The 21,703-nt window shown below is 38.3% G+C and overlaps 1 protein-coding gene across 8 annotated transcripts in view; it reads right to left on the bottom strand.

The window, feature by feature from the left end:
- Ncoa6 (nuclear receptor coactivator 6) overlaps window positions 1-21,703 on the bottom strand; it is a 69,685-nt gene that overhangs the window by 37,023 nt on the left and 10,959 nt on the right. For 6 of the 8 annotated variants that reach the window (XM_060382999.1, XM_060382997.1, XM_021640550.2 and 3 more), the window contains 5 exons: window positions 19,645-19,714; window positions 11,928-12,029; window positions 8,669-8,948; window positions 4,782-4,937; window positions 617-739 (listed from right to left, as the gene is read on the bottom strand). In XM_060382999.1, the coding sequence (XP_060238982.1) occupies window positions 617-739; window positions 4,782-4,937; window positions 8,669-8,903 (514 nt within the window). In that variant the 5' untranslated portion in view covers window positions 8,904-8,948; window positions 11,928-12,029; window positions 19,645-19,714. Of the gene's footprint in view, window positions 1-616; window positions 740-4,781; window positions 4,938-8,668; window positions 8,949-11,927; window positions 12,030-19,644; window positions 19,715-21,082; window positions 21,172-21,703 lie in introns of those variants that run through there. The other 2 variants (XM_060382998.1, XM_021640551.2) reach the window with 2 other exon arrangements.

Below are 21,703 nucleotides of genomic sequence, written 5' to 3'. Positions count from 1 at the left end.
GTCTAGTCTCTAAAGGAGAAACCCTGGGACTACTAGGAAGGAAGTGAAGCACTTGAACCTTTCTAAGCTCTTCCTCCCACTATGCACATGAGATCATTCTGCCTTAGCCTCTGGAGTGATGAGAAGTGATGAGATAGCAATGATGTCCACCACTTCCAACCAACTCCCTCAAGTTCTAATACACAGAAACACGTTATCCCACATACATGAAGAGTCCACGTGAGACACAGGAACTCTGTGCTTAAAGATCCTCAGACCCAGAGAAAGTTCAACGTGGAAAGCCACATTCTCTACTAATTATTTAGAGTGGAAAACGTATAACTTCTTTTTATTTCTAAGACTTAGCATACGTCTTATCATATACTAAGTACTTAATAAATGTTTACTCTATGACTCAGTGTTCATCAGATTTAAGCCAAAGACTATTCAGACCATAGCCTTACGCTTTGTTACCTTAAACTTCCTGAGAATAACTCATGTCTCATTTTTCTGAGTAAATAAAAGTGGATTTGCTGTACACCTCATCTATATGACAAGACTTAAGAGATTACCTTAAGAAATCAAGCCCCCAAAAGAAAACTGGTAAAATGTCACACAAATGAGTAGAAGAACTCACCTGGACCACTTGCCATGGGAAATCCTGTCTCCATCCTAACAGAATTTCCAGATGCCATGGGTCCATTCATTCTCACATCTTGACTTCGGTTCTGACCCAAAGCTAGGTTGATAGCACCTTCCCCTAAAAATGACAGTAAAGTTTTAAAATAGAAAATAACCAGCGTAAGACACAGATTTATAGTTACATAAGAACTACCTTTTTGTTTTTGAAGAATTATACTATTTACCACTGCAAAAGGGATAGCTAGAATTATAACCCTAACCCTAATCTGGTATTATATAGCTCAGTCTGGCTCTGAACTCATGACTTTCCAGCCTCTACTCCAAAAGGAAACTGGAATCCTAGCCTACATAGCTTGTTCCATCTGAGCAAGCGTGAGGAGACCATAATCAATTCTTACAATCATTAATGCTCAGTGTCACAGAGCTTCAAAGTCTGAACATTTATTTTCTCTTTCTTTCTTTCTTTCTTTCTTTCTTTCTTTCTTTCTTTCTTTCTTTCTTTCTTTCTTTTTTCTTTTTTTTTTTTGAGACAGGGTTTCTCTGTGTAGCCCTCGCTGTCCTGAACTTGCTTTGTAGACCAGGCTGGCCTAGAACTTACAAAGATCTGCCTGTCTTTGCCTCGCTGAGTGCTGGGATTATAGGTATGTGCCACTGCGCCCAGCTCTGAACATTTATTTTAAACTAGCCCACAGATTGTGTGTGGGCAGGGACAGGAAGAAGAGAAGGAAGGAGACAAGAAGAAACTGTCAGAAACTCAAAATTCCTGATTTCCTTCTGGGAGTTTATATTCAGAAGACATAAGATATGAAGTTTAATATGGAGAGAAGGCAGGATGGTATGGGGACACTTATACTTGGATGTAGACTCTATAGTAGCTGTAAAAAAGATCACAAATATTCTTTCAATAGCTGCACTGTAAGAAAGGTTTCCAGGCATTGCAAATATAAGTCAGTCAGCAGAGTCCTGCCTGGTATAAACAAAGCACTGGGCTCTAGTCACAGCACTGCACAAACTTAGTGTGTTAGAACATGCCTGTTATCCCAGCACCTCAGAGTGGGGGGAAGATGAGAAGTTTAAGGTTGTACGTGGCTACATAAAGCATTGGAGGCCTATGGCTACACAAGATCCTATTTCAAAAACAAAAACAAACAAACAAAAAAGAACCCTACAGATTTCTGGTAGAGATGTCAAGTAGTGACAAGTAGAGAAGTCTCTTCTAACTACCTCTGTGCCACAAGGAACAGCATTTGAATAGGTTTTTAATGGGCCATGCTGGGGACTGAGTCCTGGGCATTGAACATGGTAAGCATGTGCTATGCCAATGCATTATATCTTCTGTACTCTTTTTCAAAAGATTTATGTCAGGACTTTTGCCTCCAAATATGTATGTATGTGTACCACATGTATACAATATCCAAAGAAGCCACAAGAGAGTGCTGGATCCCCTAAAACTGAAGTTATGGATGGTTGTGAGCCACTGTGTGGGTGCTGGAAACTGAGCCCAGGTCTTCTGCAAGAGCAGCAGCAAATGTTCTTAGCTGCTGAGCCATATCAAAACTTTATCTGATTTGAGTTTCATCCAGTAGGTAATATTCACTAGGATTGTTTCATGTAACAGATTCTAACAAAACTTAAATCTTACTTGGTCTAATGAAAAACAGCTGTTGTGCCAGGTGTGGTGGTGCACACCTTTAATCCCAGTACTAGAAAGGCAAACACAGGCAGATCTCTGTGAGTTTGAGGCCAGCCTGGTCTACAGAGCTAGTTCCAGGACAGCCAGGGCTACACAGAGAAACCCTGTCTCAAAAAAAAAAAAAAACAAAAAAAACAAACAAACAGAAAACAGCTGCTGAAACAAGTTTCCGAGTGCTTCTTGCACTTGATCCACAATTCTGACTACTACAGTACCTTCCATAGAAGACACTTCCATTTCGTGGCCAGTTAAAAGAGCTAGCCTGTCCCTCTGGTGTTAAAGGACTATATGTTCCAACTCCTTTCATATCTTAGGATCTTGGTTTCCAGTCTGAGGTGAAGTAGGAAGCTAAGAAGGAGATCCCTTCTCCTATCCTGTCATTTAGCTCTCTGTGCAAGTAATTTAACCCAGCCAGAGGACTGACTGGCTGGCCATAGGGCACACCATCCTACCAGTAAAGGAGCAATCTCTTGACAAGCTTTGAGGACCCAAGATGAAAGCCAGAGAGCATGGGTTTTGCAGTTTTTACCACTGGGAAGGAGCTAGCAATAGACTAAACATGCTAAGAAACGTTGAGCAGAAGTTTTTTGTTCCTTTTTGGGTAGGAGGTATCTTTATTTAAGATAGGATCCTACTCTGTAGCCAAGGCTGGCTTTAAATTTGAAGCAATCCTCCTACCTCAGCCTCCTGAGAGCTGGGATCAGAGGTATGAACTACTTCCCAAGCAGAAGAGTTTTTGAAATGACATCAAGTAATGTCACTTCTTGTTTAAAAAAGTGGAGACTAAAGAGACAGCTCAGTTGGTCACATGACTGATTGCTTAGGACCTGAATGATTCTTAGCACCCATTTAAAAAAGCCTGGTATAGCATATGGAATACACCTATAATCCCAACACAGGCGGGGGGGAGACAGGAAGATCACAGGAGTTCAATTCAATGGCCAGTCAACCTGGCCTAATTCGTAAGTCCTAGGTCCAAGTGAAAAACTTTGTCCTAAAACACAAGGTAGGGCTAGTGAGATAGCTCAGAAAGTGCATTTGTTTCCAAGCCTAATGACTTGAATTTGAGCTGCAGGACCCACATGGTAAAGGAAGATGATTGGCTGCCATTGGTTATCTTTTTTTTTTTAAGATTTATTTATTATGTAAACAATGTTCTGCCCCCATGTGTGCCTGAATGACCGAAGAGGGCATCAGACCTCATTATTGATGGCTATGAGCCACCATGTGGTTTCTGGGGATTGAACTCCGAACCTTTGGAAGAGTAGCCAATGCTTTTAACCTCTGAGCCATCTCTCCAGCCCCCATTGGTTATCTTCTGACCTCTACACAAACACACACACACACACACACACATACACACACAACTCAAATAAAATATATAAAAATAATTTTTAGAAAGAAAGTCTTGTATATTTGCCCATAGTTAATGTTTACATGAATCATAGAGTTGTCCTTCTTATTAAGATCATGAGCTCCTTTGAGTAAATAACAGCAAGGAGCATATTTTATTTATAATTATATACCAGGCGGTAAAGCAAAGTACACTACTATATGCTACAGAGATTAATGTGAATCAGGCAATTCGGAAAGACAACAGTGAACAAAACCAGACACGATCCCTTTCCTACCAGAGCTTATTTACAGCGCATGGAGGAATAAACAGTAACCAAATAAATGCCATAAGGGAAGTGTGAGAGGTAAATGACTCGAGAGAAAGGAACTTGCGTAAGGGCACAGCAATAGTCTCTGAATTAGCCAGAGACTTCAGGCTGAAAAAATCAACTTGAAGAGTGGGAATGATAGGAACAGTACTCCACATACAGAAGGCAACTGCAAAAGGTCTGTGAGAAGGGAGAGCTGTGTTCAAAGAACCAAATGAAAACTAAAGAGACTGGAAAACAAAGAGCTGGGGAAGGAAATTAACTAGCATGAGGCTATCAGAGGAAAGCAGACTTCAGACTGTGCAAGCCATGAGGTCATGGTGGAGAATTTGGCCTATATTCTGTGAGCAGCAGCAAGGAGCAGAAGGGCTTTAAGCTAGATGTTATGTATGTATTAGAGTAAGCATATATTTTACATTCAGAGGGTCACTTCAGCAATAAACACAAAGAACTGTTCAGGATTCCCTAATCTGTTAGATGAACAAAGGAAAAATGTTATTCAGTAAAGGAAAACAATTAAAATTAGATATTCTTCAAAAGACAAGTCAGTTCCTTGCAAGGTACAAGCAAAATTCAAATTTTAGACTGAAGGCCAAAAGAGCCAAAGGAATGAAGCTTCAGGCTACAGCAATATCCTCAACCCTCTTTATTCTAAGGTTCTGTAACACAAAGCACAGGATACACAGCTGCCTGAGATTCTCAGACATAATAGCAGAGGAATAGAAAAGACAGCGTCAGATACTATATGGGGTACTGCTGTAACTGTATTTTGGTACAGATGGGCACATGGCAAAGTAAAGGACCTTCAATCTGCACGGAGAGAATCCCCAGATCCCGAAGCTGCTGGTTGTTGCTCTGAGCCAGGATCCGTAACCGCTCCGCTGCTTCTCGGGGGATGTTGAATGTGACTCGCACACTGTTCCAGGGCTCCACTTTTTGTACCTTTAGCTTGCTGGATTCTTGGTCATGAAGGAAAGAGCATAATATTATCAATTTAGTAGCCACTAGAGGATGTGCAACAAAACAAAATTTTGTTTTTAAGTCCACTGAAGCACAAAAAAGCAAGGGAGGAAAACATGCATTTGACAGGACAGCTTACTTTAAGACAGAAAAACATTTGACATTCTGCAATTCTAAAACTGTCACAAACTTCTGGACATAGTTTTAAGATTATACAAAAGCTAACTTATTCTGAAAAAAGTGCATGTCCATATGCAAAGGAGTGAAGTTATACCTGATATAATATGCAAAAATTAGCCAAAATGGAACAAACACTTAAATATAGGCCTAAAACTCTAAGAAGAAAATTTATGACAAACTTTCACCACCTTGGATTTGGCAGTGATTTCTTGAATACAGCAGCAAAGGGACAAGTAGCAAAAGAAAAAAACAAAAACACTGGACTTCTTATTTTTCTGAGACACTGTTTGTCTGTGTAGCCCTGGCTATCCTAGAATATACTCTGTAGACCAGGCTGGCCTCAAACTCACAGAGATCCACATGCCTCAGCCTCCTGAGTGCTGGGATTAAAGACGTGCACCACCACTGCTTGGCCTGAAACACTGGACTTCTTAATGATTTTGTGCATTAAAAAGCACTCTCAAGTGGCTAACTAGCATATCACATTAGGATGGCTATTATAAAAACAGAATATAGCAGATGTTGGCAATGATAAAAGAAAATTGAGGACTGCTATGTACTAAGCCCCTTCCAGCTCTTAAACCAAAAAATAAAAAATAAACAAACAAACAAACAAACAAAAAAAAAAAACAAAACAGGCCACTTGCTCAGGTCAAAGGGTTTAATATACTCCAAAGATTTCAAAAGGGTTAGACAATAGTTAGTACAGGTAAGGAAACCAGGGCCCAGAGAAAGTGATTTACTCAGAAACTTGGGCTACCTAGTTGATGGGAATACACAAATGGAACAAACTGCTAAGAGAACTATTCAGTGAGAAACAAACAAGTAGAATAGAATAATAGAACAGAACAGAACAGAACAGAATAGTATGACATAGCACTTTTATTTCTATGTATGCAGCCCAAAGAACTGAAAGCAGGATATGGAAGAGTGCTTCCACGTTTACAGCAGCATTAGCCACAACAGCTAAAACATGGAAGTAATCCAAGTGGCAGCAACAGATAAAGGTAGGTAAACGTGGTATATACATACATTCTGTGGCATATTTGGTCTGAAATGGGAAGGAAATCCTATCATGTGCTACAATATAGACAAACACTGAGAAAACTATGCTAAATGAAGTAAAGCAGTCATAAAGATACATGATTCTGCCTATATAAGGTAGATAGAGTCAAAATAAAGAAAGGGGGGGATGCTGAGTTAGAGAACTGGCTGCCCTAGGATTGAGGTTCAATTCCCAGCACACAACGGCAATTCACTGGCTCTAGTTCCAGCAGATATGATGCCCTCTTCTGGCCTCCGTGGACTGCATGAATGTGGCGCATTTACATACATACAGGCAAAATACCCATACACGTAAGTAAATCTAATTTTTTAAGTTAAAAAAACACATAAGAAGTACAATGGTGCTTACTAAGGACTAGAGTAGGGAGGGAATGGGGGTTATTATATAATGGGACAAATTTTAATCTTACAAGATAAAAGAGAAATGGCTGCTAGTGATTGTTGCATAATATTAATTGTATTTAATATTATTACAAAATATAATTGTATTTAAGTGTCACTGATCCACATATAAAAATGAGGAAGATGGCAAATTCCACTATGTGTATTTTACAATTAAAGATTTAAAAAGTTAACTAAGATAATAATACTGCTTGTATTTTACATTTTACAGATAAGGAGGTAAATTAAAAAAAAAAAAACAAACTATCTGGCATCCAGGCAAAATAATTTTCCATTTGTTATTAAACCAGATCAACTGAACAGTGTATACCCTTTATTCAATTAATCTTCCTCCCCGCCCCCTCTTGAGACAAGGTTCCTCTGAATACTCTTGGTTGTCCTGGAACTCACTCTGTAGACCAGGTTGGCCTCGAATTCAAAGATCCACCTGCCTCTGCCTCCCAAGTGCTGGGATTAAAGTTGTGAGCCACCACCCGAACTACATCTTTCAATATAAATAAAATGGCTATACAGCACTCAGGAAGGCAGAGTGAGTCACTGTGAGTTCAAGTACAGCCTGGTCTATAAAGCAAGTCCAGGACAGCCAACGCTACACAGAGAAACCGTGTCTCAAAAACAAAAAATTCCTATATGGTCATGTAGGAATATGCATTCTCAAAATCCAGATATCTATGAAGAGAGTTCCTACACAGCACTTAAGCCCCTTCCAGCTCTTAAACCACTAGATACTAAAGACTTAACACGGAATTCACTTGCTCTAATGTTAAACAACCAAAAAATAAAAAACAAACAAACAAACAAACAAACAAACAAAAAAAAAACAGGCCACTTGCTCAGGTCAAAGGGTTTAATATACTCCAAAGATTTCAAAAGGGTTAGACAATAGTTAGTACAGGTAAGGAAACCAGGGCCCAGAGAAAGTGATTTACTCAGAAACTTGGGCTACCTAGTGAAATCAGAGGAGGCATTAAAATCCACTCTAATTTTTTGTTTTGTTTTTTTTTTTTTTTTGAGAGAGGGTTTCTCTGTGTAGCCTTGGCTGTCCTGGACTCAATTTGTTAACCAGGCTGGCCTTGAACTCACAGAGATCTGCCTGCGTCTGCTTCCCAGAGTACTGGGATTACGGGCACGTGCCACCACACCTAGCTTCTGTTCTAAGTTTTAAGCTTAATGCTTTTCCATGGCATTTGGAGACATGTCTCTGAACACTTTGGATCCTGATTCCACAGGATAGAGACATTTAAGTTTCTTCTTAAAATAAATATTACTGGAAACTTATGCATGCTCTACACACACTTCAGATGTGTTTACACTACTTTTAATGTTAATATAGTTGAAAAGTGTTTAATTACGTTACAGTTATACTCTACTAGCAACTTTTAAAACTAGGCAAAGTAGCCTAAACTTGTAATCAGGGTTGCAGGCAGGTAACTATGTCAAAGGCAGCCTGGGCTACATTACTGCTTTAGGGAGAAAATAATTTCCATCATACCCAAGAATAGCCGACAAAATGTTTTTGAATCAAAAATACAATCTGGGCTAGTGAGATGGATCAGTGGGTAAAGTCTGATGACATAAATTTGATTCTTGGCTCCTGCATGGTAGAAGGACACACTTACTATGGTACATACCCACCCACAAATAGAAAATAAGTATAATGTAATAAAGGCTCTAACCTCAGTCTGCAGCAATAAAACCTGACTTTCTAAAACACAAACTAAAAAATAAAATAGATGAGCAGTGGCGGTACACGTCTTTAGTCACAGCATTTGGGAGACAGGGACAGGTGGATCTCTCGAGTTGGAGGCAAGGCTGGACTATAGAGTCAGTTCCTAGACAGCCATGGCTACACAGAGAAACCCTGTGTCGAAACAAAAATAAGTAAGTTCATTAGTTAATTAATTAATATAAAAAGTGATGGTGACAATAACTACAATAATATGGAAGGAGGCAACTTTCAGTTCTATCTTTGCACATAAAATCAGCCTTCCTTCTTACTTTGCAGAAACGACAGTAACCATTAAAGGAAAGGGCAAACTATTCAAAACAGCAACAAGAAGGAAGCAAAAATTAAAGCAATTACCCATGTGTAATAAGTTGGGCACATTTTTTAATATTGCATCCAGTTTCCATTTGAAGTCTTTATCATCTATATTTCCTTTGAAGGCTACAAAAATTGTGGAATCCTCCAAAATAGTATCACTTTTTGTGTCATCATCTTCTAAGCCAGAGTCAAACTCCATCTCTGAATCTCCCATTGTTGATGAACACAAGGAAGTATAGATGTCTTCGAAGTTTGGAAGGTCATCTAAAACCATGATGTATTATTCCAGAAGTATATGCAAAGTGAACAGCAAGAAAACCTGCAAAAAGAAAAGGGGATGCAAAGTATTATAACATTATTATATATTCAACATATTACATCATCATCTGTACTTCTGTAAAATATGTAAATTTATTTACTACATAAAATTTCCTTTCATAATACTATTTGCTACTTTTTTTTTGTAAGACTAGAATATTAGGAGAAATACACAAAGGGTCACAGGGAAATAAAGCTGACTATAACAGTCCACACCTATAATCTCAGCAGGAATGTCACAAGTTTGATCCTAGCATTGGCTGCAGTTAGAATCTTGTCTCAAACAAACAACAGTGTCCAGAAAATCCTTTCTAAAATAACTATACTTACTTTCCAGCTATATTAAAAAATTCTAATAAACATTAGAAGTAAATAAAACTAATAACGATTTTAAGGCTAAAAAAGGCTACTGTTTAGCAGGAGAAAAGACTAAGACTTGAAACTGCCTAACAGTGTAGCTATTTAGCAGCCATTTCAAAGTAGGAACTGAAAGAAAAATAACCTAATTATATACATCATGATCTTAGTAAAACAATAATAAGCCAAATCAAAATAAGTATATGGAAAGTCCTAACAGACCGGTGAGGTGATTAAGCAGTAAATGCAGTGCCTGTGAACTGAGACTGTCTCAGAAAATAAGAGGCTGGTGAGAAGACTTAGCAGGTAACTGCCATTGCTACCAAGCTTGAAGATGAGTTTCATCTTGGGATCTACATGGTGGAAGGAGAGAATCAAACTGCAAATTGTTCTCTAACATACACACACACACACGCATGCACACACACTAAGCCCATTCACACAAACAATAAATAAACATTTAAACATTAAAAAGGTGCTACAGCAGGTGTTAATCAAATGGATTAAAACAAAAATATAAAAGATTAATGAAACAAAGAATTAGTTCAAACCAGGCATGGTGATGCACAGACATAATGTCACCACATGGAAGGTGGCAGCAGGAGGATATCTATCAGAAGTCCAAAATCATTTCTGGCTAAAGAACGTTTAAGGCCAGCCTGGGATACAAGAGACTTAGTCTCAAAAATGTAAGTATACACGTATGTACATACTTACATAGACTAAAAAGGAAATACTACATCTGTGAAATTCAAAGGATCATTAAGGAATATTTTGAAAACTTCTAATAAGTTGTAAAATCTAGAAGGAATGGGTACTTTTTTCAATACATGAATTATCAAAATTGAACCAAGAGGATATAAACTTAAAAAAATAAAATGGTGGGCATACAGTGTGGCCTGGTGATGGTTCAGTGTGAAACGGCACTTGCAGCCAAGCCTGATGACCTAAATGCCCCAAAACTACATGGATGAAAGAGAGAGCCACCTTATACATGCTGTTTCCTTACCTCTATACCTCTTGATGGCATATACACTTACAAACAGAAATAAGATATGGAGGCTGAGAGACATCTCAGCAGTTAAGAGAACATACTGCTCTTACAGAGGACCCGATGTTTTTGAGCTACCATGTGGGTGCTAGGAACTGAACCTAGTTTCTTTGCAAGAATAGCTAGTACTCTTAAATTCTAAGCAATTCTCCAGCCTCATATTCCCCCTTTATTCTTACAGACTTGAATTCTTTGTTGTGTGTTTCCTTTTTTGGGAACTCATTATGTAGACTAGGCCTCAAGCTCATAAAGATGCATCTGCCTCTGCTTCTGGAGTGATGGAATGAAAAGTACATGCATAATATAATAATATAATATAATATAATATAATATAATTAATACAATACAATACAATATAATATAATATAATATAATATAGTGTGTGTTATCTTTTCATTCCTACCTAGTGCTTGAATTCTTTACCAAGAGTGCATTAAAAGTATAGAAACAAGCAAGAAAGAAGTCAAATTACTCCTACTTACAGATATGATCACATACTTAAAAGATCCTAAGAACTTCACCAGAAAACTCTTAGAGGTGGTAAATACTTTCAAGAAGATATTAGGGATACAAAATTAACATAGGAAAACCAGTAGCAGGGCAAGGAGGATGGGTTAGCAGTAAAGTGCTCTTGGAGAGGACTGGAGCTTGGTTATCATGTTAGCTGGTTGATGACCTTGCAAGGGGATCTGATAGTCTCTTCTGGACTCCATGAACACCCACAAACACACATGCAAATAAAAATAAATCTGGTAGGTTCACTATATACTGATAATATGCTGGGAAATAAATCAGAGGAGAGATACCTCAGCAGTTAAGCACTGACTCAAACCCAGGTTCAATTCCCAGAACCTAGACGGAGGCTTTCAACTATCTGTAACCTCATTTCCAGGACATCTGTCATCCTCTTCTGGCCTCTGTGGGAACCACATAATTGTGGTGTACACAGATATATGAAGGCAAAACACACACTACTGGGGGTTGGTCTGGTGCTCCGTGTATTTAGATGCTAAATTTTGGGCCTCAAAATCTGGTTGCAGTTCTAAAGAGGACATTGTCACATACATTAATCAATGCTGTGTAAATTTTGCTCTCAATTATCTCTTGATTAGTCAATAAAGAAACTAGACAGCATATAGTTGGGCAGAAGAGAGGTAGGTGGGGCTTCTGTTATTTGTCTTGAGGTCTCAGGTAGGGACCACAAAGGAAGAAAGAAAAAGAAGGGAAGAAGGAAAGAAGGGGAAATAGAGAAAGGACATGGCTGATCTGACTGAGCAGAAACAGCCCAGGCAGGACCAATATGGAAAGTAGCTCAGGGCACATGGCTGGGAAATAGCATGACTAGCATAGAAGATTAGGATAAATGGAGATCTGCCCAGTTATTGAATCTAAATCTAGTAAGTCTCTGTGTAATTTATTTGAGAGCCAGAGTGGGTGAATAGAAAAAGCCCTCCAAAATATAACCTATCTTTATAGTACACAGTACATATAAAAACAATGAAATTTAAAATAAAAGAAAAACCAAAAAAAGACAGACTTAAAAAACAACCTCTTACATAAAGTTTCACTTACCAAAATGTCTTAATTTTTATCATTTATTCAGGTCATCCTCTAAGTACAAACAAGGTGGCATCCTTAGGATATGTATATCAAAGTAGCAGCCAAATCAGAATTCTTTTAAAAAAAGAAGGAAAAAAAAATGAGAAAGAGAGATAATAAAACTACAGTATTATAAAGAAATTAGATTAAAAATACAAATACTGTAAGGTATAAAGTCACGGAAACTCTAAAGACTTTTAAATCAGAGTTTTCATTAGAAATCTTAAAATATGACCCATCACTTATGTAGAATGTAGAAGCAAAACTCAGGAACCCATACCAGTTTCATGCAAGAACCACAGAACTGGAAACTCTGGCTTTCCAGCGTTCTTCAGCCTTTCATTCCTCACCCTGCCAAATTAAATAGGGAAACTGCCTATAGATATTTAGAGACAACTATTTTTCCTTTTACAAGTTTTTAAAAATTTGTTTATTTCTGTGTATGGGTGCATGTATATATGTGCATCACATGTATGCTTGGTGTCTATGGAAGCCAGAAAAGTTGTTGGAGCCCTTGGAACTAGTTACAGATCGTTGTGAGCCATCATATCAGTGCTGGGAACCAACCCAGGTCCTCTAAAACAGCTGCCAGCTCTTAACAGCTGAGCATCTGTCCAGCCCTACAGAATATTTTCTATTTACATTAAATACAATACTAACAGAATTTCAAATTTTTAAAATATTTTAATTTATTACTTATTACAGTTTATTCACTTGTATCCAGGCTGTGGCCCCCTCCCACATCTCCTCCCAATCCTACCTTCTCTCCCTCCCTCTTCTCTCCCTATACCCCTCCCATAGTCCACTGATAGGGGAGGTCCTCTTCCCGTACTATCTGACTCTAGCCTATCAGATATCATCAGGACTGGCTGCATTGTCTTCCTCTGTGGCCTGGCAAGGCTGCACCTCCCATCCCCCAAGGGAGGTGATTAGAGAGCCTGTCACTGAGTTCATGCCAGAAACAGATCCTGCTCCCCTTACTAGAGAACCCACTTGAAGACTGAGCTGCCATGGGCTACATCTGTGCAGGGGTTCTAGGTTATCTCCATGCATGGTCCTTGGTTGAGGTACCAGTCTTTGCAGGGCCCCAAGGCCCAGTTTTTGTTTGTTTGTTTGTTTTGTTTTTTGTTTTTCTTTTTTTGGCTCTGTTGGTCTCCTTTTGGAGTTCCTGTTCCCTCCAGGTCTTTTTATCTCCCCTTCTTTCATAAAATTCCATGCCCAAAATTCCACTCTGCCCAAAGTTTGGCTATGAGTCTCAGCCTCTGCTTCGATACCTCGATCAGTAGAGTCTCTCAGAGGCCCTTTGTGGTAGGCTCCTGTCCTGTTCTCTGTATTCAAATTTGCTTTTAAGCTCCATAAAGTATAAATGTCTTTCCCCATTTTATTCACAATATCTTGTAGGTTTAATTAAACTTTTATTTAAGTTCTAAAGCATTCTTTATAGCAAACATACAAATGATACATGGAAAATTACTTTGGCATGCTTCAGAAAAATATTCCTATCTTAACAAGATAGTATCAGACTATAATACCTTTAACTTGGGTGTGACAATTTTGTTATTGCCAATACCGATTAAAATCTCTGAAACATTTGGTGGGTACACACATGCATACATGTGTCACCGTGTGCAAAAATGAGAAGACAATTTGTGAGAATCAGCTTTTCTCTTCTACCAGCATGGGAATTGAACTTAGGGTCTTCAGGTCTGGTGGCCAAGTGTCCCTACTCTCAGAAACCATCTTGCCAACTCAATACTGATTTTGTAATCTTGAAATTTTTGATGGATATGTACTAGCAGTTAATAAGCAACAACAACAACAACAAAAAAAACCCTACTGGTTAATTGCCTTTTTAATTCAAGAAAAAGGTACTTTTAAAGTTAGGCCATAAGGTAACCCCAATATATCTAGCACAACACTAGAATACCCCAATACTTCAGTATCAATCACTACAGTGATCAACTCAGAATAAAACCAACAAATGGAAGACATCTACCTTATAGGAACAGCAAAACGTATGGACTCAGGTTAAGAAAAAAAAAATACCAAGCAGAAACGTAAAATTTCTACAAACATATAGGAACCCAAGAATACAGGCAAATTAATGAGGGAGAAAATCATAGTCACAAAATATCTACATGAAGGATGGGGGAAATAAAAATATGACTTAAATAGCTGACTCAAAGTTAGAAAGAAAAGTCATTAGAATGAGCTAATGAACTAAAAGGGAGTAAAGTGAATGCATCAGTTAAATAGAACTCGGTTAGAAAGTAGAAAAAGAACAGATATCGATGGGACGGGACTGCACCCGGCCCTCAGGAGGCAGAAACAAGGGTATAACTAAAGGCCATTCTGGGCTATAAATATATCAAGGCTCTCATTCTCCAGCACTTAAGAAGGGAGAGCGCACTCAGGGCAGGAGGATCAGGAGTTCAAGGCCAAGAAAGTCTGAGGTCTGCATTGCATGAGACATTATCTCAAGTAAATAAAATAAAACAAAAATTCCAAGAAAACAAAAGTAAACAGGTAAATTAATTTTAAGAATATGAAGCACGTTGTCACTCTATAACCATGTCTGACCTAAAATTCTCGGCAATCCTCCTGTCTCAAGTGCTGTGGTTATAGACATGGACTATCATGCCCAGCTCCAACACTTTTATATTGGGAGAATATTTTTTAAAATAGGTAGGTAGCCAGTTAACTTAAAGTAAAGAAGGAAACAATAAACCAGACAGTAGAGGTGCATGCCTTGAGGCCAGCCTAGTCTACAGATTGAGTTCTAGGACAGCTGAGATTAACATAGTGAAACCGTGTTTCAAAAACCCACACCCCTGCCCCCAAAAAGGTGGGGGGAAAGAAAAGTAGAAAATAAAAAGGATTGCTGACAAAGACTACTTTCGCTAAAATTTTGTTCATCATAATATAAATTTCTGTTTTGTTTTGAGACAGGTTTCTCTGTGTAAGCCTTGTCTATCCTGGAATTCACTATGTAGACCAGGCTGGCCTTGAATTCAGAGATCCACCTGCCTCTACCTCCTGAGTACTGGGATTAAAGGCATGAGCCACCACAGCAAGCTACAGTATAAATATTTTTATGTTGGAAGCATAGCATGAAGGTGCTTGTGCCCAAAGATCTCCAGGGAGACCAGGAATGCTAAGCACACAGGACTGTCTTTCCAGTGGGAAAGATGTGAAAGCTGTTCTTCCATACAGAAAACTGGGAACTGAAAGTGATTAAGCCAGTGATCAGCTTTATCTGTTGGGCCAGGCTATTTCAAGCTCCTACAACTAGGACCGGAGATGGCCAATAATCTAAAAGACCTCCAGGTAGGGGCTCCCCAAGCCCCCACAACCAGGACAGAGATACCTACCCAGTAGTCTAAATGACACCAATATTATCTATATTACCATAGGCTCCTCTAAGCTCCCACAACTAGGACCAGACGTGGATAATAGCCCAAATGATCTCTACCCTATCTGTATGACAAAGATGGACCAGACCCTTCCCTAGTCTTTAAACCAGCACAGGTAGCCTATCTCTAGAACCCATCTTCTTTGAAAAAATGACATATACCTGAGTTGAGTTTTGGTATAATTATGTTTCCTTGGCACGCAGGCATTATATTACGACAGGCAAGTTGTTTGTTTGTTTGTTTGTTTGTTTTGTTTTTAGATAATACTGTTTTTAAATTGGAATAAACCACCCGGCACCAGACTCCCCAAAGTCTTGATCCAGGATGATAAAGTCAATCTGAACCAATTTTTCATTCTCACCTCTTGACAGTTTGTTCCCTGCCATGACCACCTGCAAGGTCCCCTTCACCACTAAGCATCATATACAAACTTACTGAAAGACAACATAGTTCTTTAAAGAGTACAGAAGTATAATAGCCTTAGGTTGTTTCAGAGGGCTCATGTTCACATGAAAACCTTTCCATTCTCTGGAAAACTACATTTATTATTTTATGTATATGGGCACACTCATGCCACAGCACTCACATGGAGGGCAGAGGACAACTTCAGAGTCTGTTCTCTCCTTCCACGTCTACATAGGCTCCACTGGCTGAATGCAGATAATCAGACTTGGAAGGAAGTGCCTTTTCTAATGCGCAATCTTGCTAACCCCTCAATTCATTTCATGAAGTAAACATAAATACTTAAGCCAACACAATCTGTAGGCAGAAAGCTACAGATCAATTTTTTAAATATATATTGCTTGGTCTTACACCAATGTGTGAGATTCTAAGTCAATTTTTGTTTTATTTTTTTTATTTATGTGCATTAGTGTGAAGATGTCAGATCCCTTGGAATTAGGGTTACAGACAGTTGTGAGCTGCCATGTGGGTGCTGGGAATTGAACCCCGGTCCTTGGGAAGAACAGACAATGCTCTTAACCACTGAGCCATCTCTCCAGCCCCCTCTAAGTCAAATTTTAAATAGACTTTGGCAGCACTTTAATAATGCATCATGATCAAGTGAAATTTGTTACTGGAGCAAACTCAGAATCAGGAAACAGAGGGAAAATGTTATGTGATCATCTATACTGACATTACACAATGCTGGGCATTGAACCCAGGGTTTTATACATGCATTTTATTTTGCCACTAAGCTATTTCCCTAGCCCTCCTTTTTGCTGTTGGGGTGGGGAGAAAGACACTATTAGGATGGCTATTAAATTATTTAGAGACAGTGTCTCACTATGTAGCCCTGGCTGGCCAAGAACCATTATTTACACCACAGCCTGGCCTCAAATGAACAGATCCACCTGCCTCTGCCTCCCTGTGCTGGGATTAAAGGGGTGTGTCACCATGCCAGCCTAGGCCAGACTGGGCTAGCAATGCATAACTCAGACTGGCTTTCAAGTCTTGATCCTGTTGCCCGGCCTCTAGCATAGCTGGATCGAATGACACCTCATCTGGGTGACTCAACCATTCATTTTGACTTCTACACTTCCAAAAACAAAAACAAAAACAACACAATGCTTTCTCAACCTTACAGAATTTTCTCAACACAAAAGTGAGGTTTAGCATGTAACTCAGTGGCAAAGTACTTGCATATGTAAAGCAACACACACACTATCAACAAATACAAGTTTATTCCATGGAAGAGAATAGGAATGTATTAAAGAACACAGAAATAATGTAAAACTAAAGAAAAGAACAAGCTGGTATTCTTGAAAGCCAAACAAAAGACAGATAATTTAGCAAAGCAGCACAATGCAAAATTAAGATACAGAAAAAAATAGCATTTATTACCCATTAATCGTCAATGGTGGGAAAAGATCTCATTTTTAAAAAATATTTTTAATTTTAATTTTCATTAATTCTACTTTATTCAATTTGAAGATCTCATTTTTTAATAGTGACAAGAAAGTTAAAATCTTTGAGAATTAACTAAAAAGAAAGGTCAAGAGAACCCAAACATACTTATGAAGGGAGCTGGAGAGATAGCTCACTGGTAAGAGTACTTGTTGCCCCTGCAGAGGACTCAGGTTCAATTCCAAGCACTCACAGGGTGGCTTGCAACCATCCGTACTTCTAGTTCCAGGAGATCTGAAGACCTCTTCTGACTTCTTTGGGCACCAGGCACACACATGGTGAGCATATATACATAATACATACATACATACATACTTACACACACACATCCATGCAGACAAATAATTGTATACGCAATTTTTAAAAAATACTTAATGAAGGACATAAAAATTAAAGATATGGATAAAATTATATTTTCATGGGTAAAGATTCATATGTGTCAATTCTTCCTAACTTATAATATTTTGTTTGTTTGTTTTCAAGACAAGGTTTCTCCAGCCCACAGAGGAAGACAATGCAGCCAATCCAGATGAGACCTGTTAGGCTAGGGTCAGAGGGAAGGAGAAGAGGACCTCCCTGATCAGTGGACTTGGGAAGGGGCATGTGAGGAAATGAGGGAGGGAGGGTGGGGTTGGGAAGGGACGAGGGAGTGGGCTACAGCTGGGATACAAAGTGAATAAACTGTAATTAATAAAAAAATATTAAAAAAAGACAAGGTTTCTCTGTGTAGCCTTGGCTGTCCTGGACTTGCTTTGTAGACCAGGCTAGCCTTGAACTCACAGAGATCCACCTGCCTCTGCTCCCAGAGTATTGGGATTACAGGTGTGCACTATGCCTGGCTCCTAATTTATAATTTAATAAGACAACCTGACACTAAAGTTTGTAGGAAAACTCTGAAAAATCAGATTATAGAAAGGGATTCAGCCCTATCAGATTAACGTGTTACTAGGGGTTGGGGAAATGGCTCAGTGGGTGAAAGTGGTTGCTGTGAAAGCATGAGAATTGGAATCCGAATTCCTAGCATCCACAATAAAAAGTGGGTGTGGCCATGTGTGCACTGTAACTCCACACTATGGCGTGGAGACAGGAGGATCACTGTGGCTCTTGCTGACAGTCTGGTTCTAGATTCTAAGAGGCTTTTTCTCAAATGAAAGGTGGAGAGTGACAGAGCAGGATAGCCCAAGTCCTTTCTGGCCTCTAGAAGAAAACAGTTCTATGCGCCACCTTCTAACACCCACATGCAATACACACGCATTAACAAACACTGACACACACATTATATTCTCAATAGTTTGAAACTCTATATTTTAATATTATAAAAGCACAGAAAAAATATTTATAACCTTCAAGAGGGAAAGGTTCTTCTAATGACTCAAAGTCCAAAGCCTTGTAAGACTGATCAAATACAAACAAATAGTTGGACATGGAGGCACACATCTTTAATCCCAGTACTCAGGAGGCAAAGACAGTGGATCTCTGTGAATTCAAGGCCAGCCTGGTTACATCTGTGAGATCGTTTTCAATAATAATAATAACAACAACAATTATATATACATATATGCGTACATATACATATGTGCGTATACATATGTGTGTATGCATATATGTGCACAAGTTCACTGAACAAGAGTTTGTATTGTCTGTATAATGATGAAGCTGCTTGATGATAACACAGAGAAGTAAGTAGCAAAAATTACAGCTACAGGCATTAGACCTTCTGAGATATATAAGGCAGTTTATTGTTGGGAATTCTAAGAGCATCAGAAAGGGTCAAATAATATAATTTGGAGATTTTTATCTATGCTTCTATTCCCTTCCAAAGTCACAGACAACTGAGAAATTGACCTCATCTAGTTAACCTACATTAACCTAACATAAGCTACATAACCTAGATCATTAGTTAACCTACACTCCAAATGCAGCTTTGCCAAAGTGAAATAATGTATATACTGAGCTCAAAATAACTTTTTTAAAAAGTAAAGTTTAGTCAGTGAGATTGCATAGTGGGTAAAGGAGCTTGCTGCCAAGCCTGAGGACTGAGTTCAATCTCCCTGAACATCAGATGACAGAAGGAGAGCACCAGCTCCCTCCTCTAACCTCTACACATACATCATGGCACTCACACATCCACATACATACAATACATATCATAAATGTTTTTTTTTTAATTTAAGTAAAGTTTATGGACTCAGGTATTCTTTCTGGTTTAGTGCTTAAAACACATATGAGGTATTAGGGTCAATTTCCATTACTGCCAAAAAAAATTAAAAGTTGATTTCTGATTAAATTGTTTTAGTTGAAACTAAGTCTTTCCAAAAACAAAACAAGAACAAAAACAAAAAAAAAACTTTTATTCTACAGAATTGACAGACCTGTTTAGGAACTCTCTGACCACTCTCAGAAAAGGTAGTCAATAGGACCCCTCTCCATTTCTCCCAGGACCTGGACAAAAAGGGAAAAGAAAAAAGAGGAAGAAGAGAAACATCAGAAGAAAAGACTAAATAAACCCAGTAAACAGATTCTAAATAAATGTTGATGACTGGCCAAATTCATCTCTCATTATTTGTTTGTATTCTAGAAAGAGTTGTTTGTTTTAAAGCAGACAGCCTCTTAGAACAGTGGTTTTTAGCAAATAAACTTTATTATTACCAAAAATGCTCAATATATTTTCAAAACAGCTACATAACACCTTGTATCTACATGTAAATTCATTTTATAACTCATGATCTTTACAGTTTGTACACTTTTCCTACTATTATACTCAGTATACTTAGACATATTGAGGATAGCCTGGGTTACATAATGTATTCTTGGCTAGCTTGTGAACAACATTGAGACTCTGTCTCTCAAAAGAGAGAAAAGAAGGGAGGACACAGGAGAAGGGAAAGGAAGAGAAGGGGAGAGGAAGAAGGAGGGACGGAGAGAAAGGCAGTGTGTATGCCCAGGGTAGAATCCCTGTCAGATTTTCAGCATGTGCCAGCCTCACAGGTCAATACTTTGTCCCACCTTGCTCATGTTGATAACATCACACATTTTAATTTAGCATTTACTTTATAGTCTATAATAGTTATTTTATAAATGACAACTGTAAAAACTGACAAGGAAACAAATACATAGAAACACAGATGTCCCAAGTTCACAATTGTTCACTTTTACAGCTGCTTTACCATCCATCCCTGAAAATGAAATAAAGCCTATTGCCCATGAAAACATTTCCTAATCTTCATTTTTCAAATGGTAAGATCAGCTGGTGTACATAATCAGAAAATACAGCTTTATTTACTATTTATTTAGACAGAATCTAGCTGTATAGCCCAGGCTATCCTAGAACTCTTAATCTTCCCACCTCAGCTTTCTAAGTGCTAGGGTTACAGGTGTATGCCACCTCATCTGACTTTGACTGCCACTAATATTAACACACAATGTGACATGGAAAGCAAGCTAGGCTGAGCATGCCAGGGAGGTTTTGTCTTGAGTTCTCATTGTGGTCTTCCCATAAAATTGGATGAGTTGGGGCAGGACACAATTTATATGAACCAAAGACTCCTTAAAGTTATATAATGCAAGGGTAGATCACCAGAGCCCTAGTTAAACAGATTTGCAGGTTCCTTTTAGGTCTTAAAACATTCAAGGACTACAAACAAGAAAACTATTTTTCTTTAGTGTGAATGGGTATAGAACTGTGATAACCTTTGTCAAAAATTATCTCAATTCAAAATAAAACTGAAATATACATTTGGGGATTTACTGTAGAAAAAAACTCTACTTTAAAAAAATACACATAAACAGCAGGGCAGTAGTGGCACACACCTTTAATCCCAGCACTTAGAAGGCAGGTGGATCTCTGAGTTCAAGGTGAGTCTGGTCTATAGAGTGAGTTAGTTCCAGGACAGCCACGGCTATACAAGAAAGAAATTATATTGTTTATATTGTTTATATATATAAACAATATGTAAGGCTGTTTGTAATGGGAAAAAATCAGAAATATCCATTGAATACCACATAAACAGAATATGCCATTAATACACTTTAATTAGATATTATTTTATGATTTAGAAAGAAATGTATGATATTCTAAGAGGCAAAAAAAAAAAAAAAATAGAAGTCATAGCTAGGTGTGGTGGGGCCAATATGCAACCCTCACACCTGGGAGGAAGAGGAAAGAGGCTTTTAAGTTTCAGGACATGTTTTTAATTGTTGGATAGTATTCCACTGTGAAAGGTACCACAATTTCTGTACCCACTCCTCAGTTGAGAGACATCTGAATTGTTTTCAGATTCTGGCTATTATGAATAAAGCTGCTATGAACATCACTGAACAAATGTCCTTGTTGTGTACTCGAGCATATTTTGGATATATGCCTAGGAGTGGTATAGCTGGATCTTGAGGTAGTACTATTCCTCATTGTCTGAGAAAGCATCAGATTGATTT

This window comes from Meriones unguiculatus, chromosome 4 (assembly GCF_030254825.1).
Source record: "Meriones unguiculatus strain TT.TT164.6M chromosome 4, Bangor_MerUng_6.1, whole genome shotgun sequence".
NCBI classification, from domain to species: Eukaryota; Metazoa; Chordata; class Mammalia; order Rodentia; family Muridae; genus Meriones; species Meriones unguiculatus.
The sequence above is the reverse complement of the archived record's forward strand: the minus strand, read 5'-3'. Positions and strand labels throughout refer to the sequence as shown.